The 24,318-nt window shown below is 44.4% G+C and overlaps 1 protein-coding gene across 2 annotated transcripts in view; it reads right to left on the bottom strand.

Annotated features, from left to right (window-relative positions):
* clstn2a (calsyntenin 2a) overlaps nt 1–24,318 on the bottom strand; it is a 67,545-nt gene that overhangs the window by 19,798 nt on the left and 23,429 nt on the right. For both annotated transcript variants that reach the window (XM_029830854.1, XM_029830855.1), the window contains exons 2-4: nt 15,944–16,066; nt 1,663–1,858; nt 68–179 (exon numbers count right to left, since the gene is read on the bottom strand). In XM_029830854.1, the coding sequence (XP_029686714.1) occupies nt 68–179; nt 1,663–1,858; nt 15,944–16,066 (431 nt within the window). The remainder of the gene's footprint in view (nt 1–67; nt 180–1,662; nt 1,859–15,943; nt 16,067–24,318) is intronic.

Below are 24,318 nucleotides of genomic sequence, written 5' to 3'. Positions count from 1 at the left end.
CATTTATGGAGATTCTTATCATATCCAGTCCAAAAGATAATCACGGATGGTTTAAAACAGCAAATACCTGCAGAATGCTGTCGTAAATCTTGCCCTCTGTTAACGATGCTTTGTAGAGGGGCTCCCGAAACACAGGGCTGAACTCGTTGACATCGTTGACCTGGATATGAACCACCGCCCTTTAATGAGGGAATAAAAGACAGGTTGGGGTGTGAAGAAAGAGGTGGGAAGGCAGAGAAGTGGGGGTCTATGAGCAGAAACTGTTAAAACCGCCATTTTCTTTCACTCTTCACTGCATTATTTACTTTTTTGAGCGAACTGTTAGGAACCTTTTTATCTGTATTTTCGTCCATACAATACTGTCCCACTGATAGAGCGTCTCCACGGAAGGGCAGAAGAAGTGGGACACAGATAACGCGATGGAGACTCTTTAGCTATGGACCAACATTATCTCACTTCAGAGTGTTGAATTAGTGAAAAGGCAGCGAGTGAATGACGTTGAACTCAAGTGGTACATCGATCCGAACCTCTGATCTCCCGTGGATGATCTTCTGCCTTTGTCAGGAGGACTCTGCTCACCGTGCTAAAATGGCCCTTCAACTGCAGAACAGAGCTCAGTGTGCAGAGATCTCCTGATGGAGGCAGAGCTCAATCAATATCCCTCCCTCGCACGTAAAACGCGCAATCTCATCTGAAGGATATCAGCTAGGGCCACTGCCCACTGCTATCAGGAATATAAATGAAGTCGTAATTCAGATTTATTACCGGGTTTTGTCCATCTCTGACCTCGTGTGACAACAACACTTGGTGTATCTGGCAAAGCACATCTGGATAATTAATGACATTAGTTTAATGAGGCCTGTTTGGAGTGGCCTACAGTGATAATGTCTCTCTCTCTACCACACACACACACACACACACACACACACACACACACTGTGCAGCAGTGAAATTCTTCACAGAACTCTGAGCTGATAAATTCCTCTCTGTCTTGCTTCACTTCAGCGCAGAGCCCGCAGAATCTTATTTTAGCGTCTCCGCGCCCGAGAGCGAAGGACCAGAGGATTTGATTTGCTGCTGTCCGAGCCAATCCGCCTGCCTGCCAGTCTATTTCACGTACGGCTGCCACACACAAGAAAGGACACACATGATGGATCATTAGGGAGATTTATCCTAAATCTGCCGCTGCAGATGCGAGATAGAAGGACGAAAATGGGGCGGGGAAGAGCTTAGCTGAGACAAATGTCTTAAAGTAAAAATGTCATTTGCATCAGAGGTTATGTGGTCAGAAAAGCAACTGTTTTGTTACAGTGGGGAGATTTGAATTTTTAATATTGGATAGTTCTGACCTTCAGCACTGAGCGAGTCATCTGTGCTGCTAGCATTTGTTCCCTCTGCCCACTTTGCACAAGAGGTGCTTTGACTGCAACCCGTGAATTATTAAAGATAAATAACAATTATCTCTGTGTGACAGCTTTAATATGCATTTTGACAGTTTCCATCTCCATAAGTGCCGCTTGAGGCAACATAAGCCACATGGTGAATATCATTCACCCTTATTTTCTCTTCTCACTGACAAGCCATGAATAGCCGTTGATGGAAACAATCGGGGCTGACCTCTCGAAAGCGCCGCTAAACATCGAAATCGCCGGGTCCACTCACTTGTGGGATTTCTTCCAGTCGGCCCCGCCCGGACCAGCTCCGCAGTCGTAAGCCTGGATTATGAAGGTGTATTCCTTCTGGCTCTCGCAGTCGACAGGGCTGCTGGCTCTCAGGACGCCCTCTCCAGATGTGCGATTCAGCACCACCGCTTCAAACGGGGCGTCCTGGCCGTAGATCTTAAAAGCACAGATCTCCCCTGAAGGAAGCAGAAAGAGAATAACGAATCAATGCAAGAGAACTGCCGCAAAGCACCGAAACTGTGGCCATCAGGCGCTTCAAGTTTCTGCAGAAATGGAAAGTTTGCAATGCCAACAAGAAAGAAAGAAAGAAAGAAAGAAAGAAAGAAAGAAAGAAAGAAAGAAAGAAAGAAAGAAAGAAAGAAAGAAAGAAAGAAAGAAAGAAAGAAAGAAAGAAAGAAAGAAAGAAAGAAACCTCCATCAGGGAGAGACAGAGGCTTGCATGCACTGCTTAAAACAAACAAAATGCTGTCATCAGTTCCACACAAGACAAGATTGTAGGTAAGAGAAGAAAAGGGATGTGAATGGGATGAATGGGGGGGAAAGCCGAGATATAATGGACTGTAATTTGTTTACAAAGAGAGGAAGAAAAGCTTTCTCAGCATGGGCTCAAGATGGAAGGACAGATGCTGACAGCTCTCTTTAGCTTTAAAAAGGCAACTAATTCAACTATTAGAGCGTGAAAATGGGTCTGAGATTGCTGTTAATTGAAGAGAGCTATCAAACATGATCAACAACTGCACCAGTCACCAAATGGCTGGCAATATTTACCAAACTATGAATCCGATCTCTCATAAGCTTCTATTTCTGGCCCTGTTGAGGGCAAACACGGCAAGTCCCTGCAGCTACGGCGGGGTATTACCCAGAAAACTCCTTTCTGATCTGTGTCAAAGCACGCCGGCTCCGTTGTGCTCAGGGACCTCATCTGTGCAGCCAAGTGCCTGCCGATCCGCTCATAAGCCTCGAAATATGAGTGGAGTTCATCCCTTGCACAAGTGTTGAGATCAGGGATTTTGGGAAACCTCACGCATGCAGCATCAACACAAGAAGAAAACCAGCTGCAGCGCTGTGACCCCTGTGTTGGATGATACCCCAGAAGACATGGAAAGGAGACTACCTCTCAGTAGTTATTCTCGCCTGGGAGCTCGAACCCCACCGTCAGACACAAAGGCAGCGCTCCCTCTCTCTGCTGGCCTCTTTCCACGTCTCTTTTGTCTCTTCGTATCCCGACATCGTGCCCACAGTCTTGATGCCACTCGGTTTCACTCAGTTTCCTCTGAACTTGATCCAGCTATATGAAAAAAACCCTTCTTGTTGAAATAATGATGCTGCCAAGCAAAGAGGGCTTAAAAGTTTGATACTGAACCAATTTTTAAAATACCCCTTTTTCTTTGCACCTTTAGATAGGAAGCTTCCGGTAGATTTTAAAGTGTTCTTTTTTCCCATTTTTCATAATCAGGGAGCAAAACATTAATGCCCCCCCCCCCCCCCCCCCCCCCCCACACACACACCTCCCGTTTCCCCTCTTCCCACCAGTGAGTAAATCTGGATGTATTATCGCAAACTTGAGACAAAACTCTTGAATCAAACCCGGGTTAGAAATCCAGACTTTATGATAAAGTCCTGTGGCATTTAGGCATGAACTGAACCCTGCTTGGATTGGACGTGAACTATTTTATGAGTAGTATAAACCAATTTATCTTATATGGATTTTACAGGGGAAAAAAGGCGAAAAAGGTGGCACCGGTGTGTGTGTATATAGAAAAGGTAATCACAGAGATTCAGACAGAATCTCGCTGTGTCAGCAAATAGGAACTTTATGCAGACGCAAACATGTTTCAATTCTTTCCACTTATGCTTTAATTAGTGATAAAAATCTCTCATCAATATTCAAAATTTGAGACCGTGATTTGACTTTCTGTCTCTAAGTCAATAATTGAGTCTGCTTAAAAAATGAATAAAAAACCATCTATCGACAGATGATACTGCACCCTGCATATTCTAACGGTAACTTTTAGGGATTGATTAACAAAGACCTGGGAGGCCTGAAGTGAACCGTGTTTCGCAGTCACATCTCAAAGGAGACAGAGAAAATTCAATCATGTTACTTCCTCTTCTTAATCAAATACCGTCGTGACTCCATCTGCGCTTGTCTCTCTCCGCGAAGAGCATTAGACATAAAAGCTTCAGTATCAAGATTTGACTCTGTGTGCGTGTGTGTGTGTGCATGTGTGTGTGTGTTGGTGGGGTCCAGATTGTGATTAAAGTGAGTTTCTGCACTGAGCGTGTGTTTCTGGCAGATTTAAGCCCTGATTCCTTCATTCTACTGTCATCAGTATCGAGCTTGGCACCCTCATTCCCCCGGTTTAATTAATGACATCAATCCACTGTAAATGCACACGCTCAGATGCACACAAACGGCTGCGAACAACAATACGCGCCGGAAAATACACACCCTGGATGTGGAGTTCAGCATTTTCATCATCCTGCCTGGTTTTGGTGTTATTTTAGGTTACTTCTGGTGCGCACAACTGAACAAGCATGACAAGTTTTTCAAAATCCTCTTCTGCTCTGCGGCTTCAGTCGCACCCAGCCGTCCCAGATAACTTCTCTGTGTAAACTCTCGCCACCTCAAGTCCATTTGGGGCTTAAATAAGTGTAATTCCAATACCCATAAGCCTCAGACTGGGTTCTGGCTGCTGGTGCTGTATGCGCACGTTGCCAGGGAGGAAGAAATATGGTTAATTCCTTTTGTTTGGAGCTGCTGAACATGCTGACAGATGCGGTGATGATGACAATAGCCCTCGTTAGATCAGCGGTGCAGCTGCTTTAATCCTTGCTTCTTGCCGTTTGGCATCAGACAGTAGATTTTGGATGCATGGGCACAAACAGAGGCAGCGGGACTGTGGCTTGAATGTGCAACAGCTGACACGTTTATGTATTTGTCCACTTCATTTGCGCTCGGTGCTTCGTGTTCTAGAAGCCGTTCTGGTATGTCCCAATTCATTTCGCTGCACAAAAGAGGCATCGGCTTCCAGAATGGAATGTTCTCCACATTCAGCTGTGTCTCTTTAAAAGCACCTTGAAAAAAATGAAACATTTTAAAGGCCTTTTCTCTTTGAAAATGTGAAGCTGCAGAGCAAATGCATAGAAAACCATCAGTTTCAGCTGTTGCTGGAACATCGACGCTGCAGCTGCAGGCCGTTCTCTTCCCTTTGTCCATCCTTCATCCGGCCCAAAAGGGGATTTTGTGTGAATCCTGACTGCCAGCATGTCATTTTAGCATGAAATTTCTTCTTGGCCACATCCAGGCTCCTCAGTTTGGTTCCTGTCACAGAGGGTGCAGATGGGATGGACCATCTGTCAGGATATGTTAGTCACAGAGGTTTTGGTGATATTTAGTTTTAGTTTTATTTAGTTTGGTCCTCATCATGCCTTCATTAAAGGTTTAGGAAAACTGGTTTGAATATGTCTGTTTGGGTTCTGTTCCTGACTCCGCCGTTGTTTCTGCTTTGTTCTTTGGCACCAAAGGAAATATTCTCCCATCAGTAACAGCAAAATATCCCCTTTTGCTGAAGCTTGGCAGACGGTCCTTGACCAAAACCACCATTTTTAGAAAGTGGAAAATTTTTAGAAAGTACAAAATTTAAAAAAAGGCTTTAGAGATCTTGGCTGCCTTATACTTTTAATATTGTCGCAATGAAAAAGGTTGAATATAGATTCTTAAACAGGAATGTCAATTTTGTATGAAAACTAGCAAGAACGTGTTGGTCTTGGCACCAAACTACACACATTCACTACAGCACAAAACTGGCTTAAGAGTATATAAAACATTGAAGGTCTGAACATTAAATATAAATGATAAACCATAAATGTAACCATAAACATAAAAACAACATGGATATTAACCAGTTTACTTGGGAGGGGCGGGGGGCAGTAGGAAAAGATGGGGTTTAAGAGCAGATTTGAATGTGATGACATATTTAATATATCTGACGGGGGGTGGACAGAGCTCCGGAGGTCTGGTGCAGAGCCGCCAGAGGAGCGGAGGCCCCAAGAGGACGGGGGGGTGGAGGGTGGTAAAGGGGAGCTGGAGCATTTTGAAGGTGAGGTGACGGCTGATGGGAGGAGGGTGTGAGGAAGGGGCGGAGGCAGTGGAGGCGGTTGATGCGGCGGCGCGGAAGTCTCGTACCTCCTGACCAACGTTGCTAGGTGCTCTGATTCTGATTGACCTCTTCCAGTGGTCCGATTGAAGACTATTTCCTACTGCCAATCAGGCAGCAACAATCAAAGGCTGGAACCTTCACGACCCCCATCTGGAGCACAGCACCACACCCACTTTGTGTTCCTGTTTTGTCCAGGAATTAAAATGGCTCCTTTAACTGTAACTGACTGCAAATGTGAGGACTTAAAGCAACATTAATCCCCCGTTGTTCCTGAGAAGAGGGTGGCCTCTTAGGCTCTTGTATTCATCTTCTTTTTCCTGAAATCCTTTGATGCCTCAAGGTCAAAGGTCATTAGGTCTGTCTGGGTTTGTGCCACACAAACTAAATTCCATTACATTGTATTACATGGATGATTTAATTGTATTTTCTGAAAGAATTGCACTTAATCTTGGGTAAAACAGGTATTTTAGAGAACAGAACATTTTCTAAAGCTGTACTAAATCTTTGATGTAGCATTTAAATAAAATACATAATGATATAAGAGGAGAAACAACTGAGGAAACAAAAGCAGGTTGGTGGCCTTCTGTTAAGCCTTCTTATTGTCGGCTTCAAACCGATTTAGTCTGTGCGACGCACGTGAGCATTGAACATTGCAAAGTTCTTTCATCATGTCTGCACATGAATAATCAAAAAAAAAATTTGTTGGGCCACAAAAATGCCTCCGACTATTTGGAACTGAATGTTCCTGCAACAACGTGGGCTGAGGTCATTCAGGCAGGAGGACTTTGACCTGCTAAGCTGTGCAAACTGCATGTCTGGGTCTGGAGAAGAACTCTATCCACGCAATTTGGAAACCTCAGTGTTCCTTAAAATCTGGAATTAGCACTCAAAATGCCCTGATAGTGTCCGTGATGGGTGGGAGCGAAGGACAAGGAGAGAGACACAAAGGGAGTTTTAGAGACGAGGCCTAGGAGATGGGATAAGATGAGATAAGTAGCGGCTCCAAGATAACAATTGCAGGTATAAACAGTGTAATCAACCTCTCGAGGAGCTCCGTCCTCCTCCTACTCTTCACCTTCTCCACCCCGGACCACTTCTTCCGCCCTTGGCAACAAATTTCGCAGCGCTAAACGGTTGTTTCGCTCTTCACTCCGGCGCCGACTGCACCCGACGCACCTCACCCGCCTTTGCTTCCACCTTGTCTCTCATCCTCTTCCCCTCTTTAGCTCCCCAGTCGTCTGTCGCTGAAAGTTCAGTGCTGTCGGGAAAGGGGGGGGGGGGGGGGGGGTCACGATTGACATTTGGACGCCTTCTTAAATGGATGGAGGTTTGCGACTCGGGGCAGCATCTGTATGCAAAATGCGCAAACACGCGAAGATAAATGGTGACATACAGGCTACCGGCCATAGTGACATTGCTTTGAAACACTGCATAGAGGAGACGAGGAGCTCCCACTGTTTAAGATGAATCGCTCTTTGGAAGTATGTTTTCAATCAGGCTGCCGCGCCCCAGCCTCTTTGGAGATAAACTGGGGACACTGGTGCTTTGGGCTACATGCTTAAACACCTGACTTACAACTGACTTTCACAGAAGCGATCACAATTCATCCTGAGGGGGACATAAATGTCGGAAGCACATTTTCCCCTCGCAAATTTAATTCAGGCGGCGTCGGGACGTCGCGGAAAGTGTGTCAACACCACAGAGCTGGATTATGATAAATGTCAATAAGTTTGAAAGCCTACGCAGAAGTTTCAAAGTGATACATCCCGACTTGACAGCAGCCATCGACTTATTCATCTATTCATCCATCTTCTTTTGAGCCTTGACTTAATTCTCAGCTTAAACGCCGGATTGTCTCACCGTCCTGTGAAGCAGCTCTGTGGTAGCAGTGCTTCTCGTCTCCTCTCGTCTCGTCTGTTTGCTCTGCTTTTGTCTCATCTCTATAGAAATGTGAAGAACTGCAGGTTATGTGCAAGAGCTCATGTGTGATTCACCCCAATTCACACAATTCCACGGCCGACAGCTCCCTGCAGGGGTATGTGGAGGGGTGGGTGGGTGGGGGGGGGGGGGGGGGGGGGCGATAATCTTTGCTTTAAAACACAACACAGAAAAATAACCTGGTGTTTGATTTTTGCATGCTTTTCTTGAATCCCTCCATTAATGTTTTGCTCCCTGATTATGAAAAATGGGACAAAAGAACACTTTAAAATCTACCGGAAGCTTCCTCCGGCCAGGTTATCATGTTGAAGACAGTAGAACAAGACACACAGATGCGTCCTCCCACTGTATATCTGTGTCGGCAATAAGAAAATATCTAAAGGTGCAAAGGTTCCTTATGACATCTTTGCTAATTAGCAGTAAGAATTCGTGAAGTATTTCCTGTGTGTTTTTTCAAAATAAAGTGTTTGTGCCAGGAAGCAGTGATACGAAGACGAAGCAAACTTAACGATAAAACAGATTTTGATAAATAATTCATCCAGGGTCTGTGACTAGAACACAGACAAAGATGTGCACACCATCTTCTGGAAATCAGATGAGCAACTGCACCGAGCGAAATCACCATTTTAATGGACTGCATTAAAATGCAACAGCACATTAGTTCATCGGGGCGACGGAGTTTTGGTGCTTGCTGAGACGTAAATGTTGATGGGAGCACCTGGCTGATAGAGTCAGGAGCGAGAACATTTGTTCCTGTGGAGTTTGTTTGCAGCTGTTTTTCCTGCACTTTGTCACTTCAGGCCTGAGTTTGCACATTCTCAACATTGCATGTTGGGGTGTAACATTAGTTACAACAAATGTGGCATTTTGGAACCACACGAGACCCTCCGGATGCTAATGCACGCTTATTAAAATGGCGGAACTAAACCATCAGTCAGTCAGGGCAGCGGGGGTGAAGACTGGCTGGCAGCCAGCAGGAATCAGCAGAAAGGTGAATTCAGAGAAAAAAAGTAATGAGCGGCGTCTTGAGTTGTTCTGTGTGGAAACTGTCTTCTCTCTCGAGCTGCATGCTAGCTGCTGTTGTCATAAGGTGCCGCCGGAGACGCCTCAGAAACGTGAGCCTGTCATGTTTGATCATCTGCCAGCCTTTAAATGCGCTCGAGTGCATTGTTTGGTTTTTCAGACAGCCGAGCTTGTTTCATCAATGCATGTTTATTACTGCGAGCGCACTGCGGAACTCATTTCCCTGTTGGTTTCATTTCATTTCAATTAATTCTGCACAAAAACAGAAATGTTAAATCTGAATGAACTAAATGCTGTTAAAGGTTTTGTCCTTTTGCTTTATGGGATTTAAGATTTCGCTGTCATAACCCCACACAGTGAAGCCGAACTTTCAAGTTCATTTAAAGAAATGGAGGCGTGACCTCTGACCTAATTATGTGTAATGATTCCCTGTTCAGACATTCATGTGCAGTCATAAAGCCCCCTCTTGAAGTGTTAATGTCAAAGAAAGAAAGCCTGTGTGTGTGTATGTGTGTGTGGCTGTGGGTGGGTGTATGTTGGTCCCAGAGAGGGATAAAGAGAGATATACGTAATGGAAGGCCTCAAAATACATTAAATAAACATTAAGTTAAAGTAATTAAACATCAGTAACACAACTGCATCAATACAGTTTAATAATAATGTTTTACAGTTGTGGAGGCACTAATCAGAAGACAATCGATGTTTAATACCTCCAAAACTAAAAAAATTAAAAGAGAAGAAGAATCCCCAGACTGTCACTACTCGTCACGCCATTTAAATCTGAAAGCAGGAACAATAGATTTCTGAAACAAGAGCCAGAAGGGAGCGGAACAGAAATCACAATCTGAAAAAAGGGACCTTTACGATAAGAAGAGAAGCAGTTTTACTCTGAGACAGCGGGATACGATATCGAGGTGGAAGGTTTCTGACAAGCCTGAGAACTGACGGATCCTCAACCTCTGAGCAACAAGCCTGCTAGTGAGAGCGCCAAATGACCGAAAGGTCACCGAAAGGTCACCGAAAGGTCACCGAAAGGTCATAGAAGGGCAGGAAAGAACTGATATTTAACTTCAGATCTCGGATTTTTGGGGGGAGATGAAGAAATGCTCCTCTCACAGAAGAAATCTACACTGTCGACGTCTTACTTATCAAATAACCCAAATTCTAAACAATTTTATTTCTTATCCCAAACTGCCCTTGGTGTTATTTAGCCTCCCGCCCCTCCTCACGCTGCTCTCTGGCTTTACCTTATCAGCTCTTTCCTCCAGCTACTTTACCTTTAACCTAAAGGACAACTGACCTAATTGATAAGATGCATTGATCACCTTGCTGCTACTTTTTCAACATGTCCCTTACTTGTTTCATGCTCTGAGGAATAATCAGTAGCTTCGCCACAGTGGGGTTTTAATGCCGTTTTCATGCTGTTTCGCACTAACACAATGTGGAGACACACAATCAAGCATTAAAGATTAAATGCACATAAGCAATTTTTCTCTAATTCGCTTTGATTGTCCTTTTTGAAAGGATTTGTACCGAATGACACAATAAAAAAAACAACTGATAATGGGACAGAGGAAACGCACTCAGAGGAGGCGGGATTTAAGATTTGATCTCAATACTCATTTAGAACGCGTGTGAAAACTCCAAAACAAGAATCCAAATAAACGAGGGAAAGATTCAACATTCAACACACACAAATGTCAAAATTAGAAGACCAAAGTCACACTGAAAGACTGCAGCTCGATCTTATTTAGGCGTTTTAAGCGAGATCACATCCTGGCTTAACCTCATAGCTCCCTGCAGAATTTAAAACTGTATAGAAAATATTCCACCACAAAGCCGGTGCTCATTATTCCACAGCTCCCTACGAGAACATTTCATTCTCAGAATGCCAATTTTGAGCTCTTGGGTGTCTTTCCTGGGGAACCTGCAGCCAGTTTGGGAAATGTGAGCAGTTGTCTGGCATGAATCAGGACTGGGAGCACTCGTTTGCAACCCTCTGGCTGCGGTAATGAGTCACATTTGATCCCAGCTGATTATATTAGGACGGTGGATTTGAAAACATCAGTGATATGAAGCGTTTGTTTCATGTGAGAACACATTTTTACTCCTCTTTGACCTATTTGCTATAATTAGAATGTCTGTACTTGTTATCTGGACTAAAGAAATATTTAGATGGAAGCAGAAGTGCAGCCATGAACAGATTGCTGCCATATTTATCTGTGGTTACATAGAGTTTCTGAGTATATGTTGGCTGGAACTCTGACTTAGTTCTGCTCAGGGCTTGACTGATGGCCCTCAGCGCTCCCATCTATTACTCTGTCACTTTGGAATTGCCTTTCACACTTTTCAGCACTTCTAAGCATGCACTACTAATTTTTGTCTGCTGATAGCTGAAAGAAGACGTGTTAGCGGGCGGAGACGTGCGGAATCTTTACTTGCGTCACTCAAGCCGGATCCTGCGGGACCATGTTGAGGGGCTGTGTCCCCACGCTGACGGTCAAATGGAAGCCTCCTGATCCCAAACAGACGTTGGTAAAAATGGAAGAACGGTAAAATGCAGGGCCGTTTGCGGATCGAGATTCAACCCGTTTTTCTGTCTCTCTGTCTCCACGACAGCGCAAATCACCCAGATGATGGAAACTTAAATGGCAAAATGAAGTAAAGAAAAGTCTGAAAGCACGTTCCACACCAGGTGGTGGCAGGAATGCACACACTTGTTGTGCCATAGTGAAAGTAGAGGTCTTTTTTAGACCAACATGTATGACCGTCTGCATGCTTACGAAGCTTAATTTAGGACTGTGAGGACGTGGGAGTGGTTCGTGGATGCCCTGCGCCGCCCTCTGATCAGTCACTTCTCTGATAGTTTATTGCCCATTGCGAGAGACATAAAAGATGGAATAGGCTGGTGATTAGGCTATTACCATCATTACACTGTAATAATTGACCCAAGAGGCCCATGTCTAGCAGCTCAGGCGCTACAGCGAGGCTACGCCCGTGTTTCCGCGGTTTGCCGCTTAATTAGGACTAGATTGGACCGCAAGGATGGAATCTAATTTATTAAACAGCATCAATTGGAGGACTGACCAGGAGAGCAGGGAGCGATAACTGACCTGAGGAAAGCACCAGTAGAAAAATGAACAGTAAGGAGGTGGAATGGCACTAGATGCACGGGCTATTTTGAGATTGGCCAAACCTAACCGCTGGTCGATAAGCTATGGGATGGATGACACTCCAGAAGCTTCTGTCCAGCACGGCAGCCTCAAAGCTGCGCATCCAGGTGAGACAGAAGCAGTCAGACGAAAAACATACTGACAACCAGCTGTTGTGATAAACAGTGAGACACGAGGTATAATGATGGTAGGCAGGGATGGGGTTGGGGTGGGGGGAGGCAGAAGTAGCATCATCTGAGCCAGAAACAATACTCCAACAAATGTGAAAACTGGTGGTGATAGCGGCATCATTAGAGAAGATGACGGTAATGAGGACAGAGCTGGCAGAAACGAGGTGGAGGGCTGAGACTGTGCGCAGCAGTGAGTCGAAACCCATATCGGAAATACTGTAGGTGGGAGGGCTCGTGGATAATGGGAACAAGGTTAGCCTGTATGATTCATGGCTGATGTCACGTCCAGGTCCCAAAGCCAGATTATCCTATTTTCTGCTCACGTGAACAAGGTAAATGGACTGAGGGAGATATGCAAATTGCTGTCTAATTGGCCTGTCAGAACAGTGAAACCCTGTCAAACCAGAGAGAACAGGACTGGAAGACCATATATAATCAATGAATTAGTGCACGGCTGTATTCACTGCACATTTCATGTATTTCGGCGTATATCACAGTCACGGGTTGATGCACAAACGCATTAACACCACCTGGCCGCTGTAGCGGAAATACACATGTTCAGGTAATTCGTGCCGGCTCCCCACATCTGCACAGCAGACGGGAATTAGAATTTATGGGGTGTTGCAAGAAACTGTTCTGGTGATATAAAACAAAACAGCTATGCATTACACACAAAGAAACAGAGAACTCAAGTGGAAATCAATGCCATCTGTCAGGAAGTGACGGACCGATGAAGAACGAAAGGGGGAAAAGGCTTTTAAGTCCTCCCCCCGTGCTTGCTCAACATATATATTTAGCATTTCTAACAGAGCTGGCAATTTTGTTAGGATAGAGGACTGAAAAAGGAGGGGGGGGGGGGGGGGGGGGGGGGGGGGGTGAAAGGTGAACAAAAACAAGGATTATTAAGACTGAAGGAGAGGGAGAGAGTGGAACGTGTCTGCCCTGCAGGGAGCAAACACGGAGAGAGAGAAGGGGTAAGGAGGCAGAGCACTGAACTTCATGTCCTAAGGCAAGGTGGGGTGAAATCAGTGTCCGTGAAAGACACTCTCCTGTTCTGAATAGAAAACAAGAATTACAGTTGCGAGTCTATCGTCTCGTGTGTGAAGTGAAGGGGAGGGCTTCTGCGTTTGGTTTTAGGCCGCCCCAGCTGAGATATATATAGAGAAAAAGAACGCAAAGCAGAGCTGCTATTTACAAAGGATTAACGTTAATAGTTCTGAGAGAAACTAAACACGATCATGAGTTTATTGAAAATCTGAAAGGATTTATTAAAATCTGAGGGGGAGGGAGAGAGAGAGAAACAGGGAGGGAGAGAGAGAGGCCAGGCTTGCAGGTGGGTGTGAGTCCTCTGGCCATAGACAATCTTTGATGTTTTGCACATGATTCATGTTGCAGAAATACCTCACTGTTACCTCACAACAATACACCTTTACACACCTTTACACCCACACCTTTACACACACACACACAAAAAGAAAAAGGGAGAGAAAGCCGGAAAGTGAGTCAGACAGGCAGCTGCACGGTTTGATCACTCATGTCTTTTCATTCTTTGATCTGTAATATCATCTACCTTCCTCACCTCTTCACTCATCCACTTGCTCGCTCACTGCACATCCTTCTTCTCTTTGCTTGGTCCTTTCTCTCTCTCTCTCCCCCCCCCTATTTTCCTCTCTTCTTACAACCTTTCAAGTGTTCCAGAGTGCCAGTTTCCCTGCATTATTGGATCCCACAGTTTTAATTAGCCTTTCTGCTTTTCTCACCTTCATGTGGTCTCACTTTCAAACAGTTGCTGCCAGTGAATTGAAGTTTATTCGATGATTTCTATTCTTTTTGTGCGGGGCTCTTTGTAATCGCTTCATTAAAATCCTTTAAAGTTGTCCTCTTGTCATCTTCAACATGGTGCATTTTCAGCAGACAGAAATAGCAAAAGAGAAGCTAATATTTTATACAAAGCTGTACAACGAGAAGGAACAATACCTCCGTAATGGTTGTTTTCTGATTATTTCGCCGGTTACATCGATATTGCACAGGCTGGCTGTAGGCCTCGGTGCTCTCGACTGTGCGGCAGCCGTATTCAAGGGCGGTCTTTCATTTTGGTTACATGACTAACTTTTATAAACACGTTCCTCGTCTCATTCCAATTCATCGCTTGCATTTGTCCTCTGAGACTGTGCGAGTGCAGCAGACCAAACAACACGCTGCCGCGCATTATTCAGGTAGCGTGATTAATGGGGAAAATCTGTTTCTGCTGACTGTTGGCTCCAGATAAAGAATAAGCAAATGAAACCGTCGTCCTCTGATCCACTGTCATCATTGCTCATGCTAAGTTGATTGAGCGCAAGCCGCACCTCTGCGCAAGTTAGGCGGACTGTAGCTAATTTACACAACGGAAAGAGAATGGGAGGACATTTCTATTTGAAATAGATGAAGTTCCTTCATAAAAAAGTGAAGATGAGCTGAATGGAAGGGAGAAGGTGCAAAAATGGAAAAGCAGAGAGCTCAGAAAGCCTGTTTTCGTACTCGTTCTCCAGCTAATGTGGAGAAAGACGATGAAACAAAGCCAGGGCGGTGTCATCGCCTGGACAGGGGCTCAGGGTGGGGAGAGGTAAAAAAGGACAGTCGGGCAGTTAAAGAAATACCGAGTCACCGCGCTGACAAAAAGACACAAAGGGAGGAATAAATTAGAATAAAGATTTTCAGAGGAAGCAACAAAGGGACGGAGCTGTAGCAGCAGACCATTGCAAAAGAAGATAAATGGGGACAGAGCTGCTCTTTTGATGGCCATTTCTCAGCATCTCCTTGGTAGCGATTCTATGGGTCTCATTCATTAGAGTGCGTATCCTGAAAAACAAGGAGAGTCGGCAGCCAAACGATAGCTCTGCACTTTTACCCGCCAGCAATATTTCACCCTGCTTGACCTTCACGAGGCAGCCGAGCAAAGTGTTAATCACCGGAGAAAACAAAGAAGGAAAGAAGAAAAAACAAACATCTGATTTAAAGTTCTTCTCTTGCTTGTGCAGGCATCATTCTACCTTCTCTGCTTCACAGTTGCTGTTTTATATACTACTATCGCTTAATTAATGTATTATTATCATCAAAATATTTCACCTACAGTTAGCGAGGCTCAGTTAATCCGTCCTTTAAAGGACATGCTTCTAACCTTGAAATCGAGCATATTTAAATACTGAGGGGGATGTGCCTCCCTATTATAAATTATAATTACTGCCTTGAAACAAATAATTCACAAAAAAGGGGGGTTCAGACAGGAGAAAAATAGCTGAGTATCCGTTTTACATGGTTGTCAGCGCTTGGATTAATAGCAGCCATTTTGCTTTAATGAGCTATTAAGTGTTAGCTGCCAAAAAGCCTCTTGGTCTCCGAACTCTTTTTTCCAATTATAGCAGCTTCCCGTCTCGGTGTCAGCACAGCTGTACCTGTGTGATGGCTGTTTTATTCCGGCTGTTGTTGGGGGAAAAACAATCAGCGTCTGAAACGTTGGCGGGCCGCTGTACGATAAGACTGTGCCTTCGTGGTTATGTAAAAGGAGCCCGTCAAAACCATTTCAGTTAAAGCTCCCATCTCGGCGCAGACAGAATAGAATAAGACCAGACACTCACTTCTCATGAATGGAGGATTTTGTCTGGCCTGAAAGGTTGTGAAGCGAGCGCATCAATTGTCAGTTAATAGAGGTTATATACAGCAAATTTAATTTCAGGGTCAAACAATTTGTGTTCTCGTTTCTGTGTTGTCTGTGAATGTGCTGGCACGTGTCGGCATGCACTCGTTTTTCCTACCAGCGTAAGGGACCGGAGCGTCCTTATCCAGAGCGACCAGCGGCGGGTCCAGCAGGACCGTGTCCATGTTCTCTGTGATCACGCCATGGTAAGATGTCTCGATCCACGGCTTGTGCTTGTTGACTGCGGAAAGAGGAGGGACAGGAGAGGAAACGCCATTTACATCATTTGTCTTCGTGCAGTAACCCGAAGGTTGCGGCCGTTGCCTCTGAGCTGAGACTCTGCGAGCGTGTGGACGACGGAACGAAAAGAGGAAACTCTTCAGCTGCGTCGATGTCGTGCCTTTGTTTGTGATGAATGTGCTGGCTTTTTTTATCCCTTCTTCAGCTGGCAGGACAGCTAATGGAAGTCTTGGGGTGACAGAAAAAATGACTTTCATTTAACCTCACATGGCTTGTTTGCCGTTGAAAAGTTTCTTTGCAAAACATCACCGAGAGCAATGGATGACAAAACTCCTTCAAAAGGGGAAATCTTGAACATTTCTAATCCCATTTGTTGCCTCTCAACCCCCAGTGCATTTACAGATATTACTAAGACAAACGTGTGCCTCATTTCTTGAAGAAAGCTGCAAATGGATGGGGAGGAAAGGGGGAGGGGCGCCGCGGCAACGCTGACGTATCTCCTGCACTTAACAACATGGAGGGCTTGAAGGAATGAATTCAGAAACCCACAAATTCTAGATTAAACTTCCTAAGTAAACTTTTGGGCTGCATACACCCACGTTCAGGCCACAAGATTAAGGTAAAATTAAGTTTACTCAATTAATTGGAGAACCTTTTTTATTTCGTGATCTTCTGTTAGCATTAAAATCCGGATTCATGCAAAAGATCATACAGTTTCTGTGACATACAACTGTGAATATGCAAAAGAACTGAAACCTGCCTTTCCTTATTTTCATTCCAATCTACTTTTCTGCTCAATATCTGTGACAGAGACTGATGACTACCGAACACGGGACTCTACTGAGAGTGGAGTAGACTAGATCACAGAGAGCCAGAGAACCACGAGGGAAGACATTATTCATACTTGGAGTCTCATATCACGCTAACATAAGAGACATAAAGTACTGCAGTGAACAGCAGGATTCAGCTCGGCTGGACGAGGAGAACGAAAAGTGGAGATTTGGTAAATTTACACCTGAAATGTTTCTCATTTTGAGATGCAGGAATCCTGGAAGAACAGAAAAAGCAGAGAGGGGGGATAAAATTATGGCAAATGAGAATGGAAATAAAAGTAAATGGCCTTTAATAGAGTCACTTACACATTAGGACATGGTAGAATCCAAATTAGAGGAAGTTTATTGCAAACTGGACATTATTCAGGTCGGTGCCCGCTTGTATTTGGCCAGTGGTTCTGTTATATCTAATAGAAGCTAGCTGCTTGTTTACTCGTGGATGGCAGATTCAATTTCTTGCTCAAGGTCCTGCGTTTATCCAAAACAAATAAGGCAGCAGTGGAGGACATCTGTGAGCCTCCAAACGGAGTTAAGCATAAGAGACGGCGGAGGGAATAAAGGTACATCCGACTACAGAAATATTCTGTTTCCAGAACAAATGCAAGGAAGGAAAATTGTCTGTGGACAAGAGTGGACAGACAAACCTGATAAGACTGAGAACAACTGTTCTTTCTCCACTGATATGATTAAAGGTTTCGCTGACCCAAAGATACACGCTATAGGTCAGTCTGTGCATCATGGGAGACTAATTGAGTTGGAGAAACCAGAGCAGGCAGCAGATTACATCTGATCTGACAGCAGTAGGGAATCAGAAACCCCTGAAACGAGACAGTGCTTCCTTGTTGATGGCATTATCGCGGGAGATCTCTCCATCCAGTTCTCAGATCCAAACATCTTGACTTTATCATCCTGGAACTGACGCACTGGGAAATAGATTATTTGTGGGGACACATATTCCATTTAGTCTCCATAGTGGCTGTCTTTACTTTTTCAAATTCCTTTTCTATCCTTTTATTAAATTGTTCATTCAAATGCATCAGCAGAGCACCTATTACAACCAAAGGGAAAATCAGGACGAGGCTAATAACAGTGGTAGCCTGGTAGCCAAGGATGACAATAAAAGCATTAATGACGAAACAACAACACTTGTAAGAGCTGACAGATGAGTTTTAATTTCCTCTTAAGGAGAAAAACACACTGAAATTTATTTAAAAAATCCTAAATGTCTGTCTTGTTTGCGCTCCGGGCGGCGCAACAGCTCCGGAGAAACAGATGTAGTCTAATTTCTCAGCGACGGGAAACTCTTCCCTCTTCATTTCCGCTGACATTCCGAGGCGACAAACAGAGCCGAACGCCTGCCGCTTCGCACCTTCTTGCGAAATTGCGATTTTATAAATACAGAGGGTGTCCAAGTAAGGACGCGGGGTAGGAATGTGATGGCCTGTGGTGGTACTAAAGCTCCCTGGGAGAGTTAGATGAAACCCAGCAAGCTTCAAATTTCCAGTGTATTAGATAGAGAACGAGCAGCTTGTCGAAGCCTGGTGTGGAGACAGAATACAGCCGGGGAAAAAAACAGGGTCTGATCCAAAAAACTTGCGTAATTAGCGTTAAACACATGGTACGGGAGGCAAAAACATGGTCAAACATCATATGTAGCCCACATCCACCCAGAGTTAGATAAATCTCTGGTTGTCGTCTGGCCTTGACGACAGTCCATAGTTATTCATCTGGCAGCGTCTGTAGACTCTTTGGTATTTGAATTTCTATATGTGGCAATTCAGAACATGCTGAAAAACACAATAGCTTTATAGTTTGTGTGTTCGTTACAAAGTGTGCACAGAACAAATACCGACTGTTGTTGAGGTTCTAGTGCAGCGCTTCTGGTCCCCGGAGGATGGAACTGTGGATATTCAGGAGGTTTTTCTTTTATTCTTTCTGTCACTGCTGAAAACAAACCAGCTTCTCTGTATTACTGGAGGTGATTAATCTGCTGCTGTGTGTGTTTTCTTGTACTTCCTCTATATTGAGTACCGAAATATTCATCATTGTTTTGGAAAGTGAGGACATTTTGGCTGGTCCTCACAGCATCAAAAGGCTATTTTACCGTTTTTGGTTGGTATTCAATATGCAATTTTAGCAATTATAAGGCTATTGTGGGACAATCGAGGTGCCGTGGATCTCCTCAGCTATGGTATACGATCAAGTTGGATGTGTACCGGCTGTACGATAACCGCTTTATGAATCGCAGGCTCGGACATAGGTCAATATGCGACGTCAACAGAGTGTATGAACCTTCTACACCGCAAAAGCTAAAAAAAAATGAGAGATCGGGCTGGAACTCTCGTTATAGTGGCTTTCATTTGGGAATAATATCTGCAGAAGAAGAGAAGAAAGTGGCTTGGGAAAAGAGGAACAACTTGGCATGTCAGTTTTGTTGGACGTCAGTATTTATTCACATATACTAGCGTTTAGCATTTAATTACCTGTCCTGCGCTGGGGTGATTTAGACCCACCACTAAAGACACCTTTATGGTTCTCAATAGACTGTCCATAAGACGTGGTTGAAGGTTAGGGTAGAAATGGGTTAAGGTCAGGGTCAGGGTTCAGGCAAGGAGCTCATGTCTATTAAAGGCATCACAATGACAGAAGTACAAGTGTGTGTGGATGTGTATTTAAGACCTGAAGACAAAGTGAAAGCCAACCAGGTGAGTCAGAAAATGGGAACAATGGCTTTGTGACTGCGGAGAAAAACAGTGAACAGTGACAGCGGAGAAAGAGGCACAAAGAACGTTGGGTAAGGACCCACCGTTGATTAGTTTCACCCAGAGGGCCGATGAGGATGCAGAACAGAGGAGTTTGAGAGGAAGGACATGAAAGTGGAGTGGAGAAAAAAGGACAGCGGGGAGAAATTTATGGAAGAGGGACTTTGAGATGTGAGATCTCCATCAAAAAAAGGGAGGAAGAAGAGCAGAGTGAAGCCGATGACACACTGCACTGAACAAAAGTGCTTTCATGTCTCTGCGCTGGGCAAAATGTGATGCAGCTGTGACCAAATTAGAACCCACTGGACTGAACAGTGGTCAGGGAGAAGTGGAACAGGAAGATGACAAGTGTTAAATGGGTTTTGGGGCATTTATTTAGCGTCAGGTAAATATGCAGAGAGAGGCCTTTGACGGCCCTTACAGGGAATATTCTAACCGAGCTGGGGCAGGTTTGTTCGCTAATTTTTTAGCACCACAAGTGTCCAACAGCAGCAGCCAGCCTGGACCATCCAGCTTTCATATCAGCTTTTTCTATCAGCTCCTTGGATGGAAATTAACAGCGCCTGTATTTTATTTTGTATCCACTTTATTGATTTTATTTCCCAGCCTAGTGGAGCAAGTGTCAAGACTAATAAGTCTGCAGCTCGCAGATGAGAGCTGATCCGTCAGTGTCGTCTCTGCCTGCTTATAAATTGCAAACATGTACAGTCAGATGGTCTGTGGTTTATATCACTGTCTATTAAAGGAGAAACACAATCGGATTGCAAGGCTGTCCTGTTACTAATGCACATATTGTAAATTCTAACTCAAAATCAATGCCTGATTGTCTATTTTCAAGGCATTTTAAGTGTAATTCAAGCTTGGCAGTGTTGCTAAGGAGGCTCCAGGGCCTTATATTAAGGGACTTTCTGCAGGACATCTTTGGAGCTCATTTGTTTTTCAGAAATTGAGAGAAAACACATCGTTTTTAGAGTCATTTTGGAAAAAGTACTGGTATTTATAGAAATTCTGGGAGGTGGCAAGGAACCTGGGGTGTTTTCACCAGCGCCTGAGAGGAGAAATCTGGAAATAGACGTAGATGTGGGATGACGCTGTTGGCACTTTTTGGGTGTGGTAATCCAACCGCTTTTGGGTTTGATGTGATGAATTTGTGCTTAAAGTGGCAACTCACCATTAGCTGAACAGCGGTTTTGTGAGAGCGGTCTATTAAAGGAGTGTTGTGAGCAAAGGTCTGTGCAGAACCACAGATGTTCATTATGTTCCATGATGCTGTTTCCTCCACTGATTATTGGGAAAGAACAAAAGCCGGTTATGTAAGTATTTCATTGTTTTTCCAACTGTCAGTTTAATCCATTGGAAATAAACACAGAAAAAGTGCGCTATGCTCTTCTCTTCATTATGTTGGGGGGTATTGCAGTGACTGCCTTTATCTCTGTCCTGAGCTTCTCTCTTTTATACCTGCCGACTCTGCGCTTCCGGAATAACAAACGTGCACACACGCTCACACACCTCACCTTTGGCAATATCCTAAGCGCCATGGTAGAGAGAACCACGGGTGATTGACTATTGACTGGTGGTTTTCAAGCAGTCTCTGTAACTCGCGGTGGTTAGTCAATCATTTCAGCGGGGGCTTTGGGCAATCTGCTACTATTCACTGGCAGCAGAATCCTCACAAACAGGCCAGAGAGGAGTCTGACGGAGGTAAATGAAGAGAAAGTTGTGTTTGCGGCCAACTTTGCCGAACTGGAACTGAGGAGATTTGTATTTGCTGTGGAAAATAAGGATGTCTAGCTCGGTCGATGAGAAGATTGGAATCATCACTCAAAAAAAGAAACTTGTCATGATGCTGATAGGGGAGAGAATTAACCCGCCATTAGAGCTGCATGTGCTGTGAATCTGACAGCGGGGAGACCTGGTGTCAGACTCATCACCTTATGTGATTCCAACAGCGGTTGAGTATTTTTAGACCACTCTATCAGCAAGAGTGTAGCGATTATGCGACCTGGAAAACTTGTTGGATTTCTTTATAAAACTGCTATGAAGGTCGCGGTTAAGGCAGCGCTCGGTTCGGGTGCAGAGGTCGAGCGCGCTGCTTTTTCTCTTCAACAAAAGTCAGCCTTGCCTAGACTGTGGACGCTTGTGGCTCCAGCAACTTTCCCAATAAAACTCTTTACACTAACTTCACTGTTTGCTGCATTTAAACTGCAGGAATCAATTCGGGGGAAATTATTTAGTTTGGAGTCTAAACTCACAGCACAGAATCCACCAACAGGTTTCACTGTCGACTGCCACCTTCAGACACAATAGAAGCTTGCCAGACAAAAATAAAATGGTCTTACAGGGAAAATAATCACTAGAGTTGCAGAAATTATTGACAGAAATAATTTGCCGAAAATGTGAAGCTCTTATGTCTACCTAAAAATGTACTAAAAGACTAAAATAAATGGCTACAGCCTCAGCAGCTTTGAGACTCGCTGTCTGAATGCCACTTTGGTACATTATTGAGCGATTGACTAAAGTAAAATGTGATTTACAGCTAGTTCAGGGCACATATCGATGAAATCTCTCTCTCTCTCTCGTTCCCTCTTGTTTCCTGTCTGTGCAGTCTGCAGGTAAGTCCGCCTTGGAGTCCAAACCCTGTAGCCAGGGGCCACGCTGAGTTTAATCTCATAACAATGTTCAGGAGACAAACAGATCCCTTTAATCAATAGTGCGACGCTGCTCCTTTGCCATATCTCGCTCTTAAGACTACAGATAGAAACAGGGATCGTGTAATCTGCGTCATGTGGCGGTGAGCCGTTTTTATCTCTCCTTTCACACTTCTGCAGGTTGTAGGTTCAGTTATTCTCTGACAAGATCCTTTGCCAGCACAGTCTTAAAGGGCTCATCTGGCTCCTCTAATAGTCACGACATGAATTCCACATTTAAAGCAGGAGACAGAAGAATAAAACTACTGTTACCTATTATTAGTCGGCAAGTTCTCACCCTCTTGGTGTAAAATTCTATGTGGGATGATACTAATAGATGTCAGCTCCTTTCTTCATCTTTTAACATCAATCTCAAGCTGGAAATTTTAAGGTTTTCTGATGGAAACGTCCTGTGCACAGTAAAGTGGAACCGCTGGAGCTGCATTTGGAAGCCACTTTATTAAATATCAACATTTTAAATGTATTAAATTACCTTTGCCAGTCTGGTTTGTGCACGTCTTACAGACAAACGAAGGGCATGGGCTCGAAACGAGCCAATGGAGATCTACGAGCTGTCAGTGACAGTAATCAGGGTTTCTCCGGCAGCATCCATCTCGGGAGCGGCCTCGCTGGGCAATACCAGTAGTCGGCCAGGCCTGGCCAGCTAACCAGAGGCTGCCATGGCTACAGCACCGCTTCAAACTGCCCACGGATAACAATGCAGACAGCAGGAACGGCTTATCAATTTTAACAGCTTTGGTCTCAGTGATGAGTTCCTCCTTCGGAAGACTGTCTGCAAATTTTGTATTTGCAGACACGTCTGGATAACTGAGATTTCAGCAGCACGATAAATAAAGACGGAGACGGGATGGGATAGACCGGCGTCTAATGTGACAAATACGGGCAGTATGATAGAGAAATTTCCTGAAAATACCCCCGATAACCTTGACATCGAAACGCTGTACCAACATTTGAAAACCGAACTGCTTTTGTGTTGGCGGACGTCCATTCACTCTGTCAACACTTCAAATTTCTGCACAGTTGAGTAAACATTGCACTATACCAGACGATTACAGTGTTTGCCGAAGTGATTCAAGCAGCTGTATAGGACTTATTTTCTTCCTTTTCCAATTCACATTATCCAGCTCCAACAAACCCCCTGTTGACCGCGTGTCAAATTTCATCACAAAGCAAAGATAGTGTAATCATTTCCCCGACTTCATGTTTTTATCTGGCAAAAATAATCTCGCCTCGATCCATATTTGTTGGGCTTTCAAAAACAACATTTTCGCCACAGTCAAAATTGTTTCCTGTCCCCGCTGTCTCACACAAAGGGAGGCGCGCAGCCACGATATAATGAGGTGATAGAAGAGAGCCGTTGCCTCTGTGGGGCAATGCTGATTCTTGGCTTGGGAGTAGCCGCCTTTACCTTCCCAGCAGATGGGAAACAGTCCGGAATTTGCCTTTTCTTTATATAAGGCCGCTATAAAATGTTAGCTCTCTGACTCATTTCAAACCTCCCTCTCTGCAGCTGACATCTGTTTATCCTGTGTTTTAAACGACTTCATCTAAAAAGCACCCGAACAGCCTCTGACACCATCTGCACCAGTCTTATTTCTAAAGAATCCGCCACAAAGCGGCTCGTCAGGCTGATTTTCAGTTTTGAACTCCGCGCAGGTGCGTTTGAAAGAATATGTCATTGGCATACGGTTTAAAGTCAAGTGGAAGGAGGTGTGGGGGCTAAAGTAATCAAGGGAGCTGAGAAGCATGAAAGTGCAATTTCTCAAAAAGCCACATTCATGTTGGAAAGATGAATGACTGCACTCCAATCCCATAATACTGTTCCCATTTTATCAAAAAAAGAAGCCTTAATCCAAAAACTGCATTTCATGTACAATAGTGGTGGTGCATCCATCCATGCTGAGGGCAAAGGTGCCTCGTGTTATCGCCTCTGGTCGGCGCCAGTGACAA

This window comes from Takifugu rubripes, chromosome 22 (assembly GCF_901000725.2).
Source record: "Takifugu rubripes chromosome 22, fTakRub1.2, whole genome shotgun sequence".
NCBI classification, from domain to species: Eukaryota; Metazoa; Chordata; class Actinopteri; order Tetraodontiformes; family Tetraodontidae; genus Takifugu; species Takifugu rubripes.
This window is presented reverse-complemented; position numbering and strand designations above follow the sequence as displayed.